This window comes from Vicia villosa, linkage group LG2, assembly GCF_029867415.1.
Source record: "Vicia villosa cultivar HV-30 ecotype Madison, WI linkage group LG2, Vvil1.0, whole genome shotgun sequence".
Taxonomy (NCBI): domain Eukaryota; kingdom Viridiplantae; phylum Streptophyta; class Magnoliopsida; order Fabales; family Fabaceae; genus Vicia; species Vicia villosa.
In genome coordinates, this window is record NC_081181.1 from 22,514,269 (window position 1) to 22,539,417 (window position 25,149).

The 25,149-nt window shown below is 34.9% G+C and overlaps 2 protein-coding genes across 4 annotated transcripts; both read right to left on the reverse strand.

Moving 5' to 3' along the window:
* Nucleotides 1–669: 669 nt before the first annotated feature.
* Nucleotides 670–3,255, reverse strand: LOC131646005 (acyl-acyl carrier protein thioesterase ATL3, chloroplastic-like). Of its 2 annotated transcripts, none has more exons than XM_058916184.1 (5): nt 2,813–3,255; nt 2,514–2,614; nt 1,499–1,608; nt 1,274–1,369; nt 670–1,192 (listed from the first exon to the last, which is right to left on the reverse strand). In XM_058916184.1, the coding sequence occupies exons 1-5, from the start codon at nt 3,001–3,003 to the stop codon at nt 1,076–1,078; spliced, it is 615 nt and encodes a 204-aa protein (XP_058772167.1). In that variant the 5' UTR covers nt 3,004–3,255; the 3' UTR covers nt 670–1,075. The 2 variants fall into 2 exon arrangements, with proteins under 2 accessions (XP_058772167.1, XP_058772166.1); XM_058916183.1 differs by having other exon boundaries at nt 2,823–3,250.
* A 3,965-nt stretch (nt 3,256–7,220) lies between these two features.
* LOC131649599 (pheophytinase, chloroplastic) lies at nt 7,221–11,943 on the reverse strand. Of its 2 annotated transcripts, none has more exons than XM_058919352.1 (8): nt 11,641–11,943; nt 11,470–11,562; nt 11,120–11,331; nt 10,877–11,021; nt 10,714–10,786; nt 9,963–10,109; nt 9,740–9,865; nt 7,221–8,392 (listed from the first exon to the last, which is right to left on the reverse strand). In XM_058919352.1, exons 1-8 carry the CDS (start codon nt 11,811–11,813, stop codon nt 8,303–8,305), a joined length of 1,059 nt encoding a protein of 352 aa, XP_058775335.1. In that variant the 5' UTR covers nt 11,814–11,943; the 3' UTR covers nt 7,221–8,302. The 2 variants fall into 2 exon arrangements, with proteins under 2 accessions (XP_058775335.1, XP_058775336.1); XM_058919353.1 differs by lacking the exon at nt 7,221–8,392 and adding an exon at nt 8,403–8,816.
* Between the last annotated feature and the right edge of the window lie 13,206 nt (nt 11,944–25,149).

Genomic DNA, 25,149 nt, shown 5'->3' on the forward strand with positions numbered 1-25,149 from the left:
TTTTATACTTGAGTCATTTGAAAAGTACAACTTGTAGGTTGGTATGTAAACAAAAGGAAGAAAATTTCTGCACGAGAGATGCTCCAAGTCATTGGTTTTGTTTGTTATGTTTATTAGGCAATAAATAATTATATGTGTTTCAATCAACTGATAATTATTTAGGTGGGAAAATAACCAAGCCTATAATAGCATTGACCTATTGATTTTTAAGAAAATAAAATCACTTTTTAGATACATTATACATGTATTTAAATGATTATATGCTAGAAGAGTTTAAGTTTAAACAAAAATGATAATTGAGACAAGTATCTGCAGTGAAAGAACTATAAAAATCCAACAGTTTTAGCTAAGATTTGTCACTGTTACAGTTTTAGAGCATGTTTGGTTTGGCGGCAGAAAATGTAAAAGCACGGCGAAAATTCACGGTAGTATGCTACACTTTGTAGCTTTTGGTTTTCACGGTAGATAGCTCTCCAAATGTGCGGTGGCGGTGGGAAAAAGCTACTCCAAACACTCGCATAGTGTAGGTATAATTGCATATTTGTGTATTAGACCCTTAATTTGTTATCCTTTTCAAGTTAAACAATAATCATTTACATGTAAAATAGACCTACAAATGTTTTGCATAATACACAACTTACAACAAAATGCTACCAAAACTATATACTATTCCACTTCAAGACAAACTTTATATTCAACTATTCCATTTGATTACACAGTATGATACTACCATACTATTCTTGCAAAGTTTATTGTTAAATTCAACACCCACTCTGCATCATAATTAATGTATTCTAAAACTATAATTCAAAACACAACTAATAGAATACTATTAATATAATAAACTACTCAAAAAAACACCATATGGGACTGATCTTTAGTTTACTCATTTAGACAACAATTGCACAATATCCTACAGATTTTATAATCTTAATTTTGGACCAAATTTTTAAAGTCGCCATATTTGAAGATACTTCTACCTCCTTGCCCGTTCACATGCCAAATTGAAGTCAAGTACAAAAAACAGTTTACTTTCTCAACAATCTATCAATCAAATGCTCATGTGAAAGATGGACTAAGAGTCCTCTCTTCGAATATATTTAACAAACTTAGACTTAATATCTGCTGGAATTCGAATGGGACGATAGCTTTTGTCAAGCCACACCGCTGTGGCCTTTGCTTCCAAAATAGGCTGTCATTAAATTCATCAAATATCAACAAAGATTTTCAAAGATGGTTAAAAAAACGTAAACTGTGAGTGACAGAAATAGACCTCTAGGTTTGGTAGCTTATAGATGAAGTGATCAAAGTATACACGAGCAGCTGAAGAGCCAGAAACCCTAACCTTTACGACAAATCTGTCACCACTCTGGCAGCAATTTTTTAGAAATCAGAACAAGTTGGCAAACAGATCTATGCTATACAATATTACATAATCCTTTTAGAAAGAGATTATACCTAACAAATACAAATGACAAACAAATTTCGCATAACTTACTCTTAGAGGTGCAAGGAATTTGAAGGATAGCTCTGACAATGCCAATGCATCACCACCACGAGCCACGGTATCACAATTAATACCAATACATTCCAAGAATTCATGACGACCTTATGAAGATATTTATAAATAAAAACAATATAAACTATCAGTTTATGCATGAAAAATTAAAGTATTCCGTTTAATTGCTACAAATATCAGAAAGATACATAAAACTTAGCAAATAATTAATTCAACATATTTCAATACAGTTTCCTGTTATGGGTCACAATGATCACTTGAGATCAAATTAAAAGAACAAAGTACCATATGCACATTACTTAAGAGAATAAAGTGCATGTTTGATTTGACTTTTGAAAAGGTCAAAAGCAGTTCTAGAGATGTAGAATTGATTCGGGGTGATTTTAAGATGTTTGGTTAGGCAAAAGTAGAATTGATTCTGTCTTCAGAATTGATTCTACTTGAAGCTACAGTTTGTAGCTTCTGCCTCCAGAATTGATTCTAGATGATTTTTACACTGTAATTTATTATTCAACTCATTTTTACATAAATGTATCCAAACATAAATCAATTCTGCTAAACTCAATTCTGATAAAATCAATTCTATCAAACTCAATTCTAATAGAATCAATTCTGTTTACCGCCAATCCAAACACATTGTATCCAAATTTGAACAGGAAAGTTTTTGTGACCCTCGAAAAACCTAAGATTTAGATTGCATCCAAAGCATACTATATATTTTTTTCCCTTGAGAGAGGGATTAAAGATACTTAATCTAAATAATGATTTGATCCTAAAGTCATCAAATTACCACAGCACTTGTGTTCGTATAATGCCATATGTCAAACTTTAGTTTTCATTTAGATTTGTAAACGGTTCAAAATTAACTTCTGTTTTCAATTACATACATAAAACAAAAGGTTTGTAAAACATCATCTAGAGAAGGTGATCTCAACATAAAATTCAGATAATAGTAACAATTTGTGGTATTGGAAATCTACATGTAAGGGCTCACCATGTTGGCAATAACCTGCATAAACCGAATTGTTGACAACACCAAACTGATCCAATTCATAATCGCGAACTTTTAGTTCCACTTCAAAGAACTCATTCATGCTGCAAAATGACAAAAGCAAATGAGTATAACATATTGACCTGCCTCTGTTAGAGAGAAACACACGAAAGCTTTGTTCATGCAATTAGGCCAAATTGCCTACGTCTGCGACTATAGAGCAGAGTTACTATGAGATTACTCCTCAAATAACAACTATAACTAACAATGAAGCATAAACAAGGGTTTGGAGGAGAAATTACATGTACGCACCCTTTGCCTCCACTGAAATCGAAGAATGGTAAAGAGGCGACAGCAACGACGGGAGGAACTGATCGGAGTTCCGGTGGATTGAACGGCCGGCGGGGAAACGGAAAATTCGGAGATGGTCGGTTGAGGTGAAACGATGTCGTATTATGGAGTAATTGGGAAGGAAACGCCGTCGTAGAAGCATAATTGGAGCAACGAAATGAAAATGGGTTCAACATTTTTATTTTTATTTTTACTTTTTTTTTTTTTAGTGCGGAATAGCCGAATAAGAGTAGTATTGTGAAATTGAGCGTTATAATCTATGTTCCAAAATGAATCTTCTTATGCATTTTTTTTAACTGAAATGGAGTTATGTTCCTGAACTAACTAGTTAGCTTTCATAAAAATAAAAAGAAAAGTAATGCATCTTCAAATGCAGGAAATTAAGAATCGCCAGAAGTTAGGTTATCTGCCTTCTCAGTGTTGTACACCAGCTTCGCATGATAATTGCTAGTATTTGCTATTTACCCCCTCTCTATTTTTATTAAAATAGTTAGTATTTAATTCGTCCAATATCACTTGGGACTATTATGAAAGAAGTCAAATTAAAAAAAAATACAGATTTCTTTATATATTGAACTAGTTAAAAATCCGTCTGGTCTATTAATTTGTTCTAATATAAATTGTATTAAATTACACTAGAAAGTCAATTAAGTTTTTTTATAAGCAAATAATATTATAGAGTATAAGGGATACTCTAATCCGATACAATAAATATACAATAGATGAAAGATATGAGTCTGACATCATCCAGAGGAACTATTACCCACCTTCTATGAAGTAGACGTTCAATATTTTGAAAGCGGAGTTCAGCCCTATTGAGAAATTTGCTGACCGGCTTCTCCCTTTCGTCATTGTCTTGAACCAACACATAACTGATAGCTTTATCGGAGAATGCCAAATAGAGTATGAGGGGGGAATTCTCCTTCAAGTGAACCAAGATGGGTGGTGCTGCTAAGAACTACTTCAATTATGCAAACGCCTTCTCACATTCTTCTGACCATTGAAAACTTGATGACTTCTTTAAAGTTGCAAAAAGTAGATAGATTTGTCACATGCGCAAGACAAAAACCGAGAAAGGGCAACCAATCTTACGCTTAGATGTTGTATTTCCTTCACTAACGTCGGACTCCTAGTATCAATGATCGCTTGACACTTATCCGGATTCGCCTCTATTCCCCTAAGAGTCAACATGAAACCAAGGAATTTATCGGACTGTACCGAAAGTACATTTGTCTGGGTTAAGTCTGTGTTAAAACTCCTTATTGATGTGAATGTTTCTTTTAAATCTTGGACATGTTTCTTATCTTCGAGGGTTTGGTTATCTTGGAATGTTAGATAAGTTGGATATTTGATCTCCTAGATGAACCCGAATTTTAAGAGCTTTCCTACCTCTTCTACTACGACATTTCTCACCACCCTTGCGCTTTCTTTATGATACGGGTTTTGTAGATGGATTTAGAGAAAGTTGATGACACAAGATGTCAGGATCAATTTCGAGCATATATGATGGCTTCCAAGAAAAAAGGTTCACATTGTGTCATAATGTTTGGACGATGGCGATCTCCTCCTCTTGAGATAAACCTAAACCTATCTGTGTGGTCTGAAAAATCTTCAGAACCGATCTGCACCTTTTTCAACTCCCTTATAGGGGTTAACCCATCCTTCACCGGGTCCTCCTTAGAATCAAGGTTAACTAGGTTCACCTCGAGGAAAATTTCATTTGTTGGAGAATCTTTACTAACCTTCTTTTTTAACTTCAAGTTGTATTTGTAACATTTCCTAGCCAACCCTTGATCACCTTTTATCACCACCACGTGCACATCATCTAAGGGGTATTTGGTAGTGAGATACATAATTGATAATGCCGCTTCGAGGGCATTGAATTTCGGTCTTCCAATGATGAGGTTGTAGGGAGAGGATGCATTTACGACCAAGTATCTTACCCTGATGCACTTCAAGTTATATCCGCTTCCGAACACAGTCATGATATGCATATGCCCTAATACTTGAACTTGCTCCCCTGAGAAGCCGACTATAGTGCCCTTGAAAGGAAACAATTCGGATGAATCCATGTTCATGCCCCTGAATGCGTCCCAATATAAAAAAATTTGAAGCTACCCAGATCAATCAGTACTCGTTTTACACTTCAATCATGGATTTGTACTTTTATGACCATAGGGCCATTCTCCTGTGCCAATACCCCTTCCGCATCCCTTTTAGAGAAACTAACGGTGAATGGCCTTTCTTTTACTTATGCGAGTAGCATCTGATCGACATGCATCACTGCTCAGGCGTATCTCTTTCCGGAGGAACTAGTTTCTCCTCCGCCAGCGAAACCTCCAGAAATAGAGTTCAATGTGTGACATGTTACCCTGGCTTCACGCACTTCCTCGGTGCTCTTTTTCTTCTCGACAGAACGATTCTTCGAGTTGAGTTCTCCAATGGGAGGAGTTTTCTTTAGCGATGGAGCCCCAATATCCTTTACATAAGACAATAATCAACCTCTTTGGATCATAATTTCGATTTCTTTCTTTAATTGATGGAATTCTTCTGTGTGATGGCCTCGAAGCCTATGATAGGAGCGCCAAGCACGTTCATCCCTCCTCATCAAGACGTTCACTCTCTTGGGTCATCTTGGTTCTGGTATCAATTTGAACTTCACGCAGGATGTCTCCTCGTTTTGTACTGAGAGGGGGTGAAGTTTTTCTGCATAGCTTTCATATGGTTTCTGAGAGGGTTTTATTACTGCTTTGTCCTTCAACCCGGGTTTGTGTTGATCTTTCCTAAACTCGGTTCTGTCCTGTCTGGGTTAAGATTTCTCTTTGGCATCCCAGGATCTCTTTTACATGTTGCTTTCTTCGCCCTTGATGTAGCACACTGCTCTAGTTATTACCTCGTCCAAGGATTCGTTGAAGTGACCAGCTCTCAGACCATTTTGGAAGGCTCTTACGAACATATCCTGGTTCAGGTGAGAGACTTTGATGGACTCCACAATGAATTGTACCATGTATTTCCGGAATGACTCAGAGTTCCCCTGATGGATGTTGAATAAGCTTGTCGCCGACACCTTTCTATGCTTGCTAGCATAGAACTGTTGTACCATTTTCTTGATCAGATCTTGGTAGTTGGTGACTGAGAACCTAGGCAGGCTCATATACCAACGCATGGCCACGTCTTTGAACGTTCTCGCCATGACCTTGCATTTTAAAGATTCGGAGGCACCGACGATGGCCATTTTGTAGTTGATAGATTTGATGTGCAGCCTGGGAAAGTTTTACCTAGGCCCACGGTGGGTGCCATATGTTTTTGCTAAAAACACCTTTCGAGTAACCTCCTTGAAGCCAGTCAGACAAGGTCGCAAATGTATAGGAGTATGTTGATTGAGATATTATTCTCAGAGTACTTTGCGCGTCTTTCAGATGCCTTACCCCTTTCCCGAGGAGCCAATTTATACCCAATGTCGCATCTCTTTGGGCCATTAAGAACTGCACTTTCGATTGTCATGACTAAATGACTCCAATAATGTTTGTCATCATCATCATTGTCACGACTTATACCCTTTAACGTCTTCCCCATCAATTACATAACTCTCGTGCGACCATAGGACTTCACAAAATCGTTACGATAGGCTCTCAACTCGAATCTTCAATCTCTGGCTAAGCACCAGTTACGGGCACACCTTCGAGAACCATATATCCGATGTGGTACCTTACTCGTTCTCGGTGTGTAAGCACTAACTCGACTGTTTGTTGTTTTAAAGCTAACCTAGTTTATCTGGTCTTCACCTCTCGGCCCCTAGTAGTGACATGTACAACTAGGCTTTTAAAAATCCATGTACAATTATGCTTTGTTTGGCACTAAAGAGAAAATGTAAAGAGAGAATTAGGTGAGAGAGTATAATAAGAGAGAAAGATAGAAGAAATAGAGTAGATTTGATGTATTGTTTGGTTTAAGAGAAAGAGAAGAGAAATAGAATAGAAAGAAGTGTAAATTATGTTTGAAATTACAATAATACCCCTATCTTTTAAATAATATATACAAATTAATATAATTTTTTAGTTAAAATAAAATATTAATTTATTAAATTACTTATTACCTAATTTAATTAATTAGATTATTCTCCATAATTCAAATGATTTACAATAATAAATTTAACTATTAATTAATGGATTCACAAAGAAAATTAATTAATGAATTTAACATGTTCATATTATTGATTTTATTTTACTAACCAATTAATTTATATTACTTTATCAAAAACTTACTATTCATTCATTTCCCAGTAACCTCTCTAGCTGCAACCCACTCTCCATCTCCACCAACCCACCGTCTCACCATATCGAAAACGAAAAACCATGCTCCTCCTCCTAATAGATATGTAGTCATTTAAATTTTATTAAAAATTATGTTGTCCAGAAACACAACATGCTAATTTTATTAAAAATTTTATTAAATTTTCTTCCAAAAACACATTAATATTCTTTATCCATGCTTGAGAAATCACAACCTTCTTCATGATCTATAAATTTCTGGTTTTTATTGTGTCTATTCTTTATTAAAAATTGATATCAATCACATGGGTAAAAGTGGAATCACTCTTTCTTCCTTTCCTTTCTTCTCAGGCATGAGAGAATTGCAAAAGACATGGGGCCCACGAGAATTTTATCTCTCTTCTTCATTTCTCTTCTTCATTTCTCTTTCGCCCCTGTTTTCTTTCTCTTATTCCAAACAGGCCCTTAATGTCAAATATGTAATCTCATATGATATAAGTCAATGAGACTGTCCTGGCTTACAACTCGGCTGTTTATTAAAATCATTATTGAAAAACATTTTAGTTTAAGCTTTATTATATAATTTTATATGATTGATGTGGAAGTAACCTCATATGATATCAGTCAACGAGACTGTCCTACTTCTATCTACTTGTTACCTCACTGTAACTTCACATACACTTTACTGACTATTATGAATCGAGTTGTAATTTTCACCAATTGCTTTAAAAACTATTAAAAATGCAATAAACAACCAAATTGAAAGAAGGTGTTGAAGGTTATCAATTATTTTAAAGATTATTAAAAATGCAATATAAACAATAAAACTGAAAGAGGGCATTAAAAATGCCCACGAATTCAGTTTGGCTTCTCTCATAGCAGGTGTGATCATTCCTTATTCATTTATTCCCATCAAAGCCTAACCATCTTTGCACTAATCTATGTTGATGACATTCTCATCATCCAATCAGATATAAGCTTAATTATATACAATAAATTGTTTACATCTACTCTCTTTTCTTTGTCATCAATGATATATAGCAACTTTCTCAAAATTCATTAAGTATATAGTACTATACAAAAGATGAAACCCACTCTTGGTGAAAGCAAATGAAGAAATGTACACGATTTCAATGTGCCAATTGCATCAGCAAAGTTACTGGCTGGGAATCAATCAACTGATGGGGTAAGAGATGAAGATTTAGCATGCCGTGCCACAAATGACTCAACAAGTGGGTTCACAAGCTGAGGTGCTTCATCCTTCATGAATTGTACAGTTGAAAAAGTAAGAAGATTATGGTAAACAAAATAAAGTGATACATTTGATTAGATATGGTCATTTAATGTTGAAACAGGTTCTAACATAAAGATAGAAATGAGAGAAAATACACTTACCAAAAACAAGCACTGAAGAAAAAGGATAAATTTATGTCCATCATTATCTAAGTGAAAACTACTTTTGTTGTTAATGGTATCACTTATATCTGATTGGTCAATAAGAACCCTTCAGCGGTGATTAATCCGAAGCAAAAAAGTTAAGTTGATGCTAAAAAAGCCAATACCATAAACTAGACGATTAAAATTCCTATACAAATGTGTCTCGTTAAGTCAGCTCAGTTGGTAGCTGTGCAGGGTCACTTGTTCATCTTTCAAAGGGTGAACTCCAACCACTAGACTATATGACCTAAAAAAATTCACAGATAGTAATTAATCAGATGACAAATAGTAAAGGAACCTTCCTTGGCTCAGAAGCTCAAACTCATCCAATATCTTCTAGAAGACTTAAATTCTCGTCGACATTTGTAACTCAATGTTCAGTGTTGAACATAAGTCATTGGGGAGTGATCGATGAATGCTGAAGTTATTAGTTAAGATGTTTACTGCAGATAAATTGATCAATACCCAACGTACAGATGATCAATACCCAAACATACCGCTGTGCTCTAAACATCTCGCATAAGTAGACAAGCCAAAACAGGAAAATTTGGTTTATGCCAATAGCACTTTCTTCCTATGAAATGGTTTCAGATCTTCCATCTTATCAAATTGATTTTGGTTATGGTGAGATTAATGATTGGTTTCTGACAGAGAAGGAGTTCATCTACAAGGGAACAGTTTGTTTCACTGTAACTTAAATTTTGATGCTACAGCAGGTTTTGATTGTGATGTCTTCTCACCAATTCGTACATATGGTTACGACTTTCCCCTACTGCCTACGAAGGAGTAGATGTGTACAAGTGGTCATAAAAGATGACAGTTTTTTTAATAGTTTGGAAGTATTATACCCTGGCATTAGAGGATTTTTGTTCCATTCCTCAAGCATTACCATTTCCAATTTGAACAATCCTTTTGTTTTGTATATAGTAGTTAATAGTTATGACTAGTATCTTTGTGTTCATATATGTATGTACTGTTGTCACTCTCCTACTAAGTTGTAGATATCATGTCTCAAGTCTCAACCATTGATAACTCATTACTGTGTTGTATGTGACAGTTGTTAAATAATCATCATTCGAAAAATACTAACTCAAACTCTTTTTCATATAAATGTCACAGAGAGCAAGCAAAGAGAGCAAGCAAGTGAACGACATGAGATAAAGAGCAAACCTGGGGGCAATGTCCAACATTTGGAAGGACAATGAAGTCTTCTACTGAATCAAAATTTCCATAATTTCTTCCCATCTCAATTGGTTCCCAAGGATCCTTGTCACCCCAAGCTATCAAAACTGGACACTGAAATAAGAGAAATCATCTATTTTATTTATGTTTGATACATTTCAATTTATTAAAACTTCCTATAGCTTTTCTCCTAGGGTTGGAGGAAGCTTACCTTTACTTGGGGTAGCAGTTCCTCTGGAAGAGGGCCACCCGAATAACAAATAAACTCAAGAAAAACCTCTGCAGCGCCAGGTTCCAGTCCTGGACTAAGGATGAACTGCACAAGCTCATCAGTCACCTTGGAAGTGTCATGATAGCACTGTCAAAAGCAATTCATTCACAATCATTAAATTTCAGGTAAAAACATCTGTTTTTGTCAGCACTTAAAGCATGATACACCTTTTACCAAAAAAAAAAAAAAAGCATGATACACCTTGGAGCCGGTTTCTTTCCTATAACATCATTGTTAGATATCCATCAATATAAGTGTACATTGAGAGAGCTAGGAGACAAAAGAGAGGATCCCAACTCAGGAAATAATTTATGGGATTAGAGGCTGTTCTGAGTAAGCCAGAAACCAGCCCCTCAAACGTCCGCACTTTGCAGTGTTGCTATGTTTATTTCCGTTCCAGTCTGACATGACACCGACACATGTGATTATACTCAATTTCTTTCATTTCTTTAAATTATTACTTTTGTCAACGTGTCACTGGCATGTCCAATGTTATGTCAATGCTTCATATGAAATATTCCCATTTCTGTAATCAAATACATCAGTTTCTATCAACAAGGGTCATTCAATTTCATTATCATGCATTAATGAATTCATCCTCCGTCACTTCCTTCTATTTGTCTATCAAACATTCTTTAAACATAAGCTTTCAACAAGATGCAGTTTAAAGACAGTTAAGCTAGAAGAGTACCTGGCAAAGAATGTTCTTCACAGATTCTTTCGTTGCAACAACTTTAAAGAAGAATTTTCCTACAGCAGTATCCCTATAACATACAGCTTGATAATGATAAATCCCCAACTTAACGTTTGAATTTGAAATCTATTCACATATAAAGAAACTGTTTCATTTGTACCTAAGCAATCTTTGAAATGAGCTGATGAAAGGTCTACCAAACCACGGCTGCTTCTTTATATGAAGCATCCGCAGAGATATATTGAGAAGAACAATCCCCCGGCAGATTTGTGGTTCTGCTATAGCTGCCTGAAGACCTACAACTCCTACAAAAAAACAAACAACAAATTCCCGGAAAATAATTTAAAACAAACCCAACTAACCAAACAATGATTAACTACCAAGGAGCTTAAAAACAATTTACCTCCAATCGAATTGCATATAAAGAACGCTTTATCCTTAACAACCTCAAGACAAAATTCGTTTAATTGCGCGGCCCATGTATCAAAAGTATAGAAAGAATCATCACCAATCAGGCGAGGATTCGGTTTATCTGAATATCCATAACCAATAAGATCAATAGAGTATACGCGGTGGGATTTCGCTAGATCTGGAATGTTTTTCCTCCAGTGGTCACTGCAATGAAGTGTATTCTCAAATTAACTGCAGAACCAAACAGACCTAGCTATAAGACTCATGCAATAAACATTTAATAATTAATATAATACCATACATGCGACATGCATTTTGTTATTGAAATGAAAGAAGGTAAACCTGTTAGCTCCGAAACCATGCACCAAAACTAGTGCAGGACCGTTGTTTCCAGAATATTGATAGCGAATAAAGTAACCCTTCCAATTCCACATGCTATATACAAGTAGATAACAATAAGGAAAAAGTATAATAAGAGAGAGATAAATACGAGAGGCACTTGATCAGAATTACCGTGTTTGAACTTGGAGGTCTTCATTTTGGATGCTTAATTTGGAAACAATTTGGTTACTGAAACTGGAAAATGCTACAGCACTGTTTCGTTGGGGAAAACGGGTTTTGGGGTAAGAGAGTGGTGTTTGACGGTGGCGGAGAGTGAGTGCGGTGGTTGTGGAAGCAAATGTCATAGTAGAAGGTAACTAACTCAGTGTTATCTTTTCTGTTTCATTGATTTTCGGGCTAACAACTGCTTTACTTTTTTCTTCTTCGTAACTCAATTTCTCATCGCTCTATTTCTGTGCTCGAGTATACACCACGTAGTTGGTTCGCCATAAGTTTATATTTTGAAATTTATATTATAATAAGATAAAATAAATTTAAATTCTTTTATACATAATATACATAATATAAATCATTTTCATAAGTTATTTTAGAGAATTTTTTATACAAAATATATAATTTTTTTTATGAGCCAAAAAAAAGAAGAAGATGAAAGTCGAACGTTGTTGATCTAGACTTATGGAATCCTCAACAATCAATGACCTATTCTCAAAAACTAGGAAACCATAAACCAATATCAACAAGAAAGCAGTCTCGGAAACATCAAACAGGGACATAGGTAACAAATCTATCTCAAAATCCACCAAATATTTTGTTGAAGCTGTAACGAATCTTTGTGATATCCCCACAAGTCACCTTTTAGCCCCTTATGTTAAAGGAGATCGTCTTGTAATAGCGATTTCGGAAGATGGATACTTATTTGTTCTAGATGCTTGTAAACATAACCTTCATGGCCGAATAATTTGGCCAAAAGGTTCCTCCCCCCCTCTTACCGTTGTAGGACTACGAGCAAAACTTGATTCTACGTGGAAATTAATTGGTAGATGGGGAATAACATCGCTGGGAAAGGGTTTCTTTGAGTTTTCATTCTCCACCCTTGAAGATGTTAGAAATATTAGATATGTTAATTCATGGAACCTAAACTCAAGTGTCCTCAAACTTTTCCCTTGGACCCAGGATTTCATTCTAACCAATGTTCACAACACACATCTGTGTAGGTGCGGGTGCGTATCCATGGTCTGTCACAAGAGTATTGGAGACCTATAATCATTTTCACCGTAACCAGCAGTAAAGAAACTCCTATATATTGACTTCACTTCAAGCAAGCCTCTTTTTGCTCGTGCTTTTGAACATTATGGTTTTATATGTCCGCAATTTCACATTAACTTTAGAAGCTCAAAGTATTAGTGTTGATAGAAACAAGTGATTTAATAATGTATGTGTTTGTGTTCCATCTTGTTAGTTCTCTATTTTGTTGATTTACATTAATTTTAGTAAAACAAATATAGCAGCAATATACTAAATAGGATGTGTTAACTTGCTAAGAAGAACAGGTTGGGCAAGAAGTCCTAATTTATGAACAAACATGTTGAGATGAAATGTTTCATCATCCGGAGCAACATGTCGGACAAGATGTCATATGCAGAGTCATTTGACATCGTGACTGTTTGGGCTGGGTTGTTGGATCGGTTCAAGATATAACAGATGCAGAATATTCTAGGAATATTGTGTAGTCTTATGTGGCGTTGATTTTAAAGGTCTGGAAGATTCAAGTCATAATCAAGAAGAACACGCACTTTCTAATTATGGAGATAATTTAGGAATATTTGATTGAAGACCTATTTTTATGCAGAATCTTCTACTGATTTTTAGCAGCTGATAAGCTATGATTTTGAAGCCCAAATCCAGTTGGGAAAATGTTATAAATAGAAGTATTTGTAACCTAAAAGAGCACGGCTCCAAGATGTAGAAGCATTAGGGCTTAGTCAGTGTGCCACTCTCTAGGAGAGTTGGTTTGTGTGATCAACTCGGGTTGTGAGTTTGACTGTGTTATACAGCTGTAAGTCTCTATTATTGTTCTCCTCGAAGCTATGAAGCAAGAGTGAGTATTCCTTTTGATCGAAGCGTTTAAGCAAGATCAAATATTCTTGATAAAGAGGTTCTTAATCTAGTGTTTCTTGTAATTGAAGATTGAGGTAAAGAGCCGTCAATATTAGTAACTGAGAGTGTTATTGTGAGACATCACTGCGGTGATTGGAAGTGAGAGGGGTTTCTTTTATCTAGCATGTTCTTAGGTAGAAGTTGCATTAGGTAGGGATTAAGTGAGAAGGTAGTAAACCGGAGGTTGTTTACGTGTGAACTAAAGGTTGTTTTTATAGTACTTGGAATTGATACTACTGATAGTGGGTTTCCTTCCTGGCTTGGTATCCCTCAGAGTAGGTATTGTTTATACCGAACGAGGTTAACAATTCAGGTGCGTTATTTACTTTTCAGTATTGTGTGTGTATGTTTATACCTTGCCTATGTGTTTTGTTCATATCAGATGTCTCGACATGTATTACGACATCTGAAGTCTGATATACCACAATTTCACATCTTATGAATTAAGTTCTTTATATTCAGTCATTTATTGCATTCAAGTTACTTTACTACATTTAAAGTTCTCTTTTACTATCTTTTTATAATTTCGACTTTAATGTCAAAAGTGTTCAAACTTACACATTTTTGCACAATATATTCGGGATCTTTTCAAGTTTAATCTCTTAAATAAATTGAAACTTGTCTTTGTTTACCAAATTTCCATGTAAACAACAGAGAATGTTGGATAATGGGCCTCTTGTTACTGGACCTTTGGTCGGCGCGAAGTGGTGGATCCCTAGACTCGCCGGGCATGTTTGATGCCAGGAGAGCCTTCTAGTAGTCGTGGTCGGCCTTTGAGGATGTTTGTCTAAGAGTCGGCTGGCATGCGCCGCTTTGGTTTTTCCAAAGTTTGATAGAGATGTGAACATTAAATACAATCCCATTATTAAAACGTTTCATCATTTTTCTTTGACATGTGGCCTAAAAAGGCATGGAGTGATGTGACGCATCTTATGTGTACTCGAGTAAACTTGAGTACGGTGTCTTCCCCATATGAAATGAGACCGTTGATTTACCCTTGTTTCTTGCTTTCGATATGATCCATTCAATTGCTTTTGTCTATATAAATATGGAGAGATATCATGGAGAAACTTTTTAACTATCTTGTAGAGTGAGTTTCTCTTGTCTCTTTGAATCCTTCCCTCTTATTTTAGAGCACTTTTCTTCTAGAGTATCTATCATTGCACTTCCATAATTTCAAAGCATTAAAGCTTTGAATTTTTGGCTCTCTTCCTTGATTAAGCATTTTCGTCCTCACATTTCAAGGTATCTTCTCTTTACTCAGCTTTCACTCAAGTATTTATCACATTTTTCTAATGAATGGTAACCCTATTATCGACGAGAGTGACTCGGAGGGTAATGTTTCTTCTTCTTCGAAAACGGGAATGGAATTTGAATTGCATTCCTTCTCTTTTGCCAATAGGGATTTTAAACCAGAAGTTATCTTTTGAGTGAGGACTCAAAAATGGAAGGGTCTTCAGGAGAATCTTTTTCAGATGAAGATCTTTTTAGGGGTTCTTCAGAGACTCTATTTCTAGAAAAGTCTGATGGGGGTGAAATATTATCGAGAGACCTATTCCTCCTTATGTCTTGATCGAGGCAGAAATAGAGGTTGCCCATCAAAGGAGGGAACACATGTGTCGCTTTGTCAAAAAATCCCAGGAATTAACTGGTCATGACCCTAGTGATGCTGAAATTGATCGTCATATGGAGTGCTAGGGGAAGCATGATGATGTGTTTTGGGTATGTCCCAATGACCATCATAAGGATAATGTATTGGGCCGTAAGGGTCTTAGATTAATTGAGCCGAAAAATGATAATACATACCATTGGGTGATCGCCGAAATAGTTGTGACTCATTCTGTTTTTAACATCGTTAATGAATTGACCAAAGACGACATCACGGTTGGTAACCCTCCATATTAGGAGATTCTACTAGTAGGTCCAAAGGAGAGGGTGTGCAACTCTTTTGAGGGTTGTTCGATTCCTTTGTACAAGTGTCTTTTCACCAGGTTGGGGCTAGGGCTTTATGCTGGAGCTTGAGCTTTCATGACGGTGTTCCAGCTTTGTGCCGAGAACAAGTTTTGGAAACCTTCATTATGGCTCTTCTTCAACCTTTTTTGTAACTCTTACTTCACTAGATGATGCCCGGGATCAAGTATTGATCTCCCTTCGTCCTCAAGTACCTTGGTTCAGCTATTTCATCTCTGATTGGGGTGATTTTTTGGAGTGTTTCATACTAGTGAAAACCATAACTTTTGAGGCTCATTTGGCCTTTTTTTGTCTCTAGCCCCGACGGGAAGCTCCCACTCTTGTAGAGGGGTTTTTTGGAAGTACTGGTATAAAGTTCATTTCCACCAGCCTATTTCTTCTTACCATTCCGAGATAACTCCTATGTCTCCCAAGGAAGTAAATACGAAAGAGAATTCGTACACCTATTTTTAAGGGGCTCAGATATGAAGAAGAATTTGGTCCCGGAGAAGTACTTTCTTTTGAGCAAAAGAAAATGCGAATAGATACTTACGCGATAATTCGTGCCCCTGATCATTCCAAGATACAAAATTCTTTGGTGAGGAAAGGGATCTAGGTTCCCTTTTTTTTCCAAGATACTTATGTCTTGTAGATAACATGGATCAGTTGGGCAATTGCGGAAAGCTCTAGTGCTTGCCAATGATCAATGCCTTGTAACTGGATTGTCTATCCGTATGCTAGTGGCACTAGTTGTTGCTTCTACTTCTGCTCCAGAGGCTCGGATGCAAGATGTGGTGGTTTCCCCATTAATAGTTGAGACTACTATCCCGGTCACAGCTCCTGAGGTGGGTCAGCTGGCTACTGCAACACCTGATTTTTTTTGCTCAAGAAATTTCACTGTCTCCTTCCCCTACCAAGAGAAGTCGGGGTGATAGTCTGTCTACTCCTGTTGAAGGAGGTTCTTCCTAAAGGCTCGTTTGTCGGAGGGTGGAGAACAGGAGGCTCTTACTCTTTTCCTCTAGCTTTCTGCTATTCTTCTATCATGGAAACCTAGCACCCCTAAGGAGTTTGTTGCTGCTGTGGCTTATGAAGACCTTGATTTTGTCCGGGGTTTATCATCTGTAACACCCTAAACTCCTAAACTTATTTTAAAAGAATTAAGCGACAATTTAGGATGTCCCTCGATATAACGGAAATACTTTTCAAACATTTTTAAATAACAACTCGCAGCGGGATATTAATCAAACAAAAACATCAACGTGATTTTTCGACAATGAAGTGCTCAAATCAAACAACAAGATTCAATTCATAACTCAAAGCAAAACAAATAACTTTCAGGTTCACCAACCCCCTTTTTAATCAGAAACCTAATATCCCATTTTGGTTATACCTAATCCACCATTACTTACCTCTATAATCACCAAATTACTCTTACTAACTCTAATTTCTATTTTATTTTTATAATAAATCTAATTTTCACCAATTTCCTTATTTTTCTAATAATTCTACAAACTATATTTTTTCATTAAATCCTCGTTTTTTAGTTTATTCTCTTTTTTTAATAACTTTGTTCAATTTAAAATTAATTAAAAATCTATTTCATTTTTATCATTCATCCTAGCTCCCATCACCTTTCACCAAAACACATATATTCACCGCATAATTTAAATAAATCATATAAATTATTTAATAATTAAATAAAAGGCAACTAAATTTAATTAAAAAATAATTGAATTCGGATTGTTACAACTCTCCCCCAAAGACTAGATATTCCTCTCTGTCTGAGCCACTATTGTAAAAAACACATTTCACCTCGAACGTGAAATGCATTTAACATCGGCTACAAAAGTGAGGTAAGGAAGGGCGTCATGAAAAGCCGCTACTTCACTCTTCAGTGTTTTAAAAACCAAGGGGTAAAGTTTTCTACACATGGATTCAAACCCCAGCTTCTGTACTTTTATTATTTTTCAAAACTAGCGCATCATACCTCTCGGTTTATCAATAAAATCAAGGGATAAGATAGATTAAAAAAAACTCGTTACATTGTTTACACATAATATTAATAAATTAATTTGTTTACAAACTACATTGTTTACCCATAAAATTACATTGTTTCACAGAATATTAAAGTAAAAATTAATTTGTCAATGAAGATAAAATACTTGATCTTCGAATCATTGAATTTTGGGGAAGATCAAATGTTGGGTGTCAGGATATTTTCAATTGCGTTTGATTGCATTTGTTTGTGATATAAAACAAAAAAAGGGTTAGATATATAAATGATTTTCTACTCAAATAAATATTTAAGAACAAAAACCTTGAACTCAAATAATTTTTTGTTCTTGCAATCTATCATAGAGAACTTTTCTTGGAAAATGCTTTAATAAGAAAGAGATCAAGATATATAGTGGTGGATGTTGATAGTTTCAAGCTCTTCATGATGTTTCATTATTAATTTTTGATGTTCATAATGCTTTTATAATGGAAGTTTTTTATGTTTTCATGTGGATCACTAATGGCGGTGTCTTGAGCGTTGATAGTCATTAAATAGATGATAAAAATTTGTTTAAGGACGTCAAATATCCTCAATAAACAGGCTTAATTATTTCCTCGGTTATGGAAAAAATGCCTGTGAAACAAAGGTTATTCCTTTTGTTGTCAGTTGTCACCAATGGCGAAGTCTAAGGAAAAGAAGGTCGTGAAAGTGAGGATGAAGATATGAAAACAAACAATTCCAAATATGGTTCTAAGGAAGAAATAGACATAATTTGTAAATTGATATCTGTGTTATTAATTGAATATATATGATCAAGTCACTAAGGTGACAAAAGAAGAAAGTGGATTAGTTGAAGAGTTGGTGAACCACAAACTGCTATGCTACTATGTGATGAACAATGGTGCCATAGACACAATTCTTAAATATGTCACCCATTCCTTGGATGACTCGCTTGATTCGTGAGAATGTAGAAAGTGACGTGTCTCAGTCCACAACAATGCGAAAAAGGAGACATGGAGGAATTAATCATGTTTTCTTGAATAATAAGGGATTAATTGCCCCATTCCCACGCTGCTAGAAGTTGTTGCTACTTCTTGAGAGTCTGAGGTCCAGATCCAAGAATTCTATAAAAACCTTAACCCTAAGGTTGATGAGGCATCTAATTCATTACTAAAAAATAACACATATAACATTACTAGAAAATTGGCTTTTAGTGACCGAATTAGAGACCGAAAAAGCTTAAAAATCGGTCACTAAAATGGTTAGCGACTGATTTAGCAACCATTACTTTTCGGTTGAAAAAGTGATAATTGCTAAGCTTTTGTGACGAATTTAGTGACCGATTTTAGTGATCTTTTTCGTAAAATAAAATTCAAAGTTGTGATACCTATGAATCAAACTCATGACCTCCACACATCTTAATAACACCTTGACACTACAACACTATACATCAATTGTTATATTTTATATTTAAACAAATATACATATCTACTATCTATATAATACTATTAGATTGACCAATCTGACAAAAATGCCCTTTATTAAAAACTTATTTACACACAAAAAAGGGCAATTTAGTAACTAACTAAATCACACTACCACTTTTTCATTGCCCAATAAAAATAAAGACTTTTGCCAAGTGTCACACTATTACATTCACAATTTCAAATTTCAAAATTCATTTTTTTTCTATTTCTCTCTTTTCATATATGTTTTGTGAAAATTGAAATCACTCAAAAAAAAAATCCTAAACTTCTATCTCTATCTTTTTCCATGCTTATCAACTCATCGATCTTCATCTTCTCCCAACCCTAATAGAAAAGAAATTTCCTTGGCTCTCTCCACTTTCAAAACTTTGCCCCTCTTCTCTCTCTTTCGATTTCTACTTCAAGATGACCATACTAGAATTCTCTCCCATATTCTCTCTCTTTTCCGTCAACAACAACAATTTCTCTTCTCTCTCTGGTCTTCAAACCTAGCGCGACCGAAATTCACCGTTAAATGGAAATCGAAGTGAAACCCTTCTTATCTTTCATTGCAATCTCACTTTCACTCCTCATTTTATTCATTCTCTCCATCTCTCATTAACATAGGGTTCAATCCCTCTCATTCTTAAAACACATGAAAGAAGATGAATAGGGTTTCAAAAACCAGTTTAATTTTGGTTATCAATTGTGAAAAGTTTGAGTTATCCAGCATTGAGCTATCAACCACTTTGCCTGAGTTCTTGCGCACTCAAACTCGATTCAAGAGTTTCAAACTCGGTTGTGGTGAAGGTATATTCTATTCTATTTTGCTGCTTGATTTAGATTATGAATCTCTTTTTTAATCATTTTAATTTTCTCTATGTTTGACTCTGTTTTGTTTTCTTAACTTTCAGCAATTTTGATACCGATTCTGATGAATTTTACTTTCTTTTTGTTTCAATAAGATTATTTAATATAATAATTTTTGGAATTCAGAATGTTGATTTGCTGAATTAAACAAATTAGGTAAAAATAATATAATACTTTTTGTGATTCAGATTCTGAATGTTGAATTGGTGAAGTAAGCAAATCAGATTTAAATACTCAAACTTGGATATATGCAAATTGAAGTTAACTCAATATGGTACCAATGTGGTTTATATAACTTATGCAGGTTTAGGGGCAATCATTTGAAGCAAATGAGTTACTGGTGTGTCAAGGCATAAAGAGATATGAAGCAATTTTGTAGTGCTTTGAAGTTTGAAGTGCAAGGCGTGGACTTCGTCAAAGGTCTTAGATTAGACACAACCACTATGTAAGTTTAATCTTTATCATGTTTCTATATTTTGGAATCTGTAATAGTTTAGTTGTTTGATTAATGATGAATATTTTCCAGAGATATTGATTGTTGTACATATTACCAAGTAGGGATGGACACGAAATTACCGACCGAATCTGATCTGGTCCGCGTGTTTTTTGAGATCTCAGTATTGTGTTTGGTTTATCTTATTTGAGCTACTTATGGCTATAGTTTTATCATCTATGCAGATTTGGTAAACTTATATTGTTTTATCATTTGTTTTGGTGTATTTTGTCACAGGATTTCCTTCATAGATAAAATTGAAAGGAAGCCTCTGCTGTTGGTTAATTCAAAGCCCCTACTATTGTATTTCACAACCCAAATCAGTCCATTTGTCCAAATGATTATGACATTTCAAATAAATTATTATGATGCATCATATAAGGGTTTTCTATCTTCTCATTTATCTTGCAAACACTTTATCTGTAAGTAATATGTTAAATTCTTAATTCTTTTAAATTTAAAATGGATCATGCTAACGAGTTCCCCAGGGACATTGGTTAAACATTCCTAATAAAGAAAATATGTATATTCAATGCATTGAATATACACAATATTCTTTAAAAAAGTTAATTATCTATGTTTTCATGCATTGATTACATATATTTTAGGTAAATAATTTATCTTTTTACTTTATTAAATAATGTTCAACTTACCTTTTTAATCTCTTAACCAGTGTCACTGGGGCACTCGTTAGCATTACCCATTTAAAATTGATCTATTCTTTTTTCTTATGCTATTCTATTCTATTAGGAGTTATACTATTGCTATGTAGTTGTAGCACACTTAAAATCTGCATATCTATTTGGTGTTGTTACTCTCTAATGGCACGGTGCAGAGGAAATTTGGTGAAGGAGCATCATAATTTTACATATAACATAAATGATTGATAGTTTTACATATTACATTGATAATGAGAATTTCCTAATATAACATATGTAACAACTATAAATAATATTTCACAACAGTATCGTCACAACAATTGCAATGCTGATTCCACACTAATTCTTATGTCAAATTCAGGGAACATTGCAATAATGGTGTTGGTCCTTGCCTATTGAGGAAAACCTCTCCCTTAAGCATGCTTTTTGGTCTGTTATGGAATAATCGTCTACTTCAAACAAAAGGATCTGTACTTATTAATTTATTTGAGACGATAGCTATATCTGGTTCCCTTTCTAATATTTTATTTGTTATATACGATTTCTCTCCAGTTATGGGATATTTGACACTAGCAACAAATTTTATGTTATATACGATTTCTCTCCAGTTATGGGATATTTGACACTAGCAACAAATGGTTTTTTTATATTTGTAATACACACGTATATTTTTAACTAATATATTTATTGTCACCTTCTTTATTTATTATTTATTTCTAAAGTCATAAATATACATTATAGGTAATAAATTTATATCTTTTGAAAACAATATATATTCTAATTAGAATAATATAAATCATACTTTAATGTCATAATCAAATGTTACTATACAATAAAAATAATATATATCCTAAGGAAACTATAGATTGACGGTGTTTATTAGTTATTTGAAAATATAATTACTAAAATATATTTTGACTTTTGTCAAAATTATTTTAAATGTCTATGCAATATATTTTTTCTTTTTTGCAATTTAGTTTTAATAAAAAATATATGTTCTTTTTCACAATATATTTAATCATTTTTTTTTTGTGTAAGCAAGAAATATATTAAAAGGAGAACTAAGGGTTCTCCAACCTTGTTACACAAGAGGCGGAGACAATCCGACCAAAAAAGAAATTACAAACCAATTATGCTTACGACATATAAGACATCGGGTCTTTGCTAAACTCGTAAAAACTACAATTGGGATGTGCAATATCTCCAAAAAAAGACCATCTCCAAATCAAAATCTTGATATTCCAAATCATATTGCTAACATTCCAAACGTCGCCTCTAAAACAAAAATCATTTCTTGTTAACCAAATGACCCAAGAAGTGGCCAACCAAAACACCCCCAATTTGCCTTCTTTAATTCTTTTCACACGGCCCGCCGAATGCCATTCCATAAAAAACGGAATACAATCTTCCAAAATCCAACCCGGATAATCAACCCACTTAGCAATTTCATTCCAAACAAAATTAATAACTTTGCATTTGAAGAACATATGGTCCCTATCTTCCAAATGCAAATCACAAAAAACACACTTTAAATTAGAAGTAGTAAAGTTAATACCTCTATACACCAATTGATCTTTTGTTGGAAGCCTATTCACAAAAAGTCTCCAACCAAAACTTTTAATCATAAAAGGAACATCCATCTTCCAAATCAACTCCAAAGCATCATCCCACCTATTGGGAGGGCCATAAGGAATGCGCGCTTGAACATACCGAGAATAACACGAGGATGCCGAAAATCCCCTCTCCACATCTAGAGACCACTCAACACTATCCCTCCCACCTTGCAACCCACCAAAAGACTCCAAAAGGTCACGGAGCGACATGTACTCCGTGTGTATCCCCGTTTCAAGAACCACCGTACCCGAAATACCTAAGTCACCCCACTTCCATAAACCCTCACACCAACCACCCATGACCGCCACCGAAACTTTTTTCAAAGAGGACACCAAATAAAGATTCGGAAAACTCTCCATCAAAGCGAAATTGTTCAACCAACGAACCTCCCAAAAAGGTGTGTTGAAACCATTTCCCACTTTGAAGCAACAATTTGAAATTAAAGGATCCAAGAGTGAAGAAGATGAAGATGATAAAGAAAAAGATGATGGAGAAAAGGAACCGACCTTTAAAATATCACTCCACCAAAATGAGGAAGAATTCCGAGCGTGAGATGCATCTCCACAAATAATCTTCATGGATAAATCACCATACCGGGCCTTCAAAATCTCATACCACAAAGAATTGGAACCATTAACAATCTTCCACCTCCATTTGTTTAGAAGCGCAAGATTAAATTCTGCAATATTCTTAATGGCCACTCCCCCTTTCAAATATGGTAAAGTCACTACTTTCCAACTAGCCCAATGAATTTTCCTTTTATCCTCCACTCCTCCCCATAAAAAATTGCTTTGAATCTTAGAAAATTCCTTGACAACTTTACCCGGCATTTTGTAAAAAGACAAGGTGAATATGGAAAGAGAGCACAAAATAGACTTTATGAGAGTGATTCTACCTCCAAGATTGAGAAAACGATTCTTCCACCCCGCCAAGCGCTTCTTCATCTTCTCTAAAAGAGGAGTCCAACTAGCAACCTTTCTAGGATTTATCCCAATATGTATGCCAAGAAACAAAAAGTTACTTTCTTCAATTTTGCAAGAAAGGTAGAAAGCGGCGGCTTCCAAAAAATTACCCGACACATTTATTCCAATTAACTTGCTTTTATGGAAATTAATGCCGAGACCCGACACCATCTCGAAAGCTCTCAAAACAATCTTGATTGCCTTGACGTGCTTCCACGAACCCTCTCCGACCAACAAGGTGTCGTCCACAAATTGAAGTACATCCACACTACAACTCCTCTTAATAACCAACTTCTCAAATTCACCAATTTCCACGGATTTACGGACCAACCTAGCAAGAGCTTCCGCTACCAAAACAAAAAGAAAAGGTGATAGTGGATCACCTTGTCTTAGCCCCCTCTTAACAATGAATTCCGTAGTAGGACTACCATTGATCATCACCGACATATTACTTTTGAAAATTAATAATTCCATCCACCTCCGCCACTTTGCACCAAAACCCATTTTTATCAACAAGTACCGAAGAAAATCCCAAGAGACTTTATCATATGCTTTCTCAAAATCTACTTTAAAGAGAAGACAAGACTTACCTTCCTTTCTTGCAAAATCTACCACTTCGTTAGCAACGAGAACCCCATCAAGTAATTGTCTTCCCGGAATGAATGCACTTTGGCAATGAGAAATAATTGAATTCAAGACATGTTTCAATCTTCCCGCTAAAATTTTGGCTACCACCTTGTACATACATCCCACTAAACAAATGGGTCTATAATCGTCAAGACCTAAAGGATTGTGAGACTTCGGGATTAAAGCCAAAAACGAAGATGTAATTGCCTTGGATAAGTCGCCACCCGCAAAGAAATATTCAATATACCTCATGAAGTCTTCTTTAAGGAAAAACCAACAAGTCTTGATAAAATGAAAAGAGTAACCATCCGGGCCCGGACTTTTAGTTCCCCCACAACAAGCAATTGCTTCCTTTACTTCTTCCTCTTGCAATCACGGGTCTTTTTTTTTTACAATTATTTGAGTTTATATAATTATTGTTCATTTTAAATTTACATCCATATCTAAATATATATTATACTCTAACAGATAAATTTACCCGTGCGGGAGCACGGGTATCTTACTAGTATTTTTATGTAATATACGCACGGGTATCTTACTAGTATTTTTATGTAAATATATTATTTTTAAAACAATAAAAACTAAAAATTTATAATAAAATTTAAAAATTAAAAGAGAATTAAAATCTTTAAAAAAGTAGAAAGGAAATAGTAACATGATATGATAAAGAAGATTAAAAATAGAAAAAGAAAAAATATATATTAGTGACCGAAATTTCGATCTCTAATTTTTATATAAAAATTAAATTGCATATAAAAAAAATTTGTGACCAAATAGGCGGTTACAAAATTTTGGTCTCTAAATCGGTGACAGATTTATTTTAGTGACCGATTTTGTGACCTCCTAAAATTTGCTCTTGAATATCAAATTTTGGTGGCTAATTCAG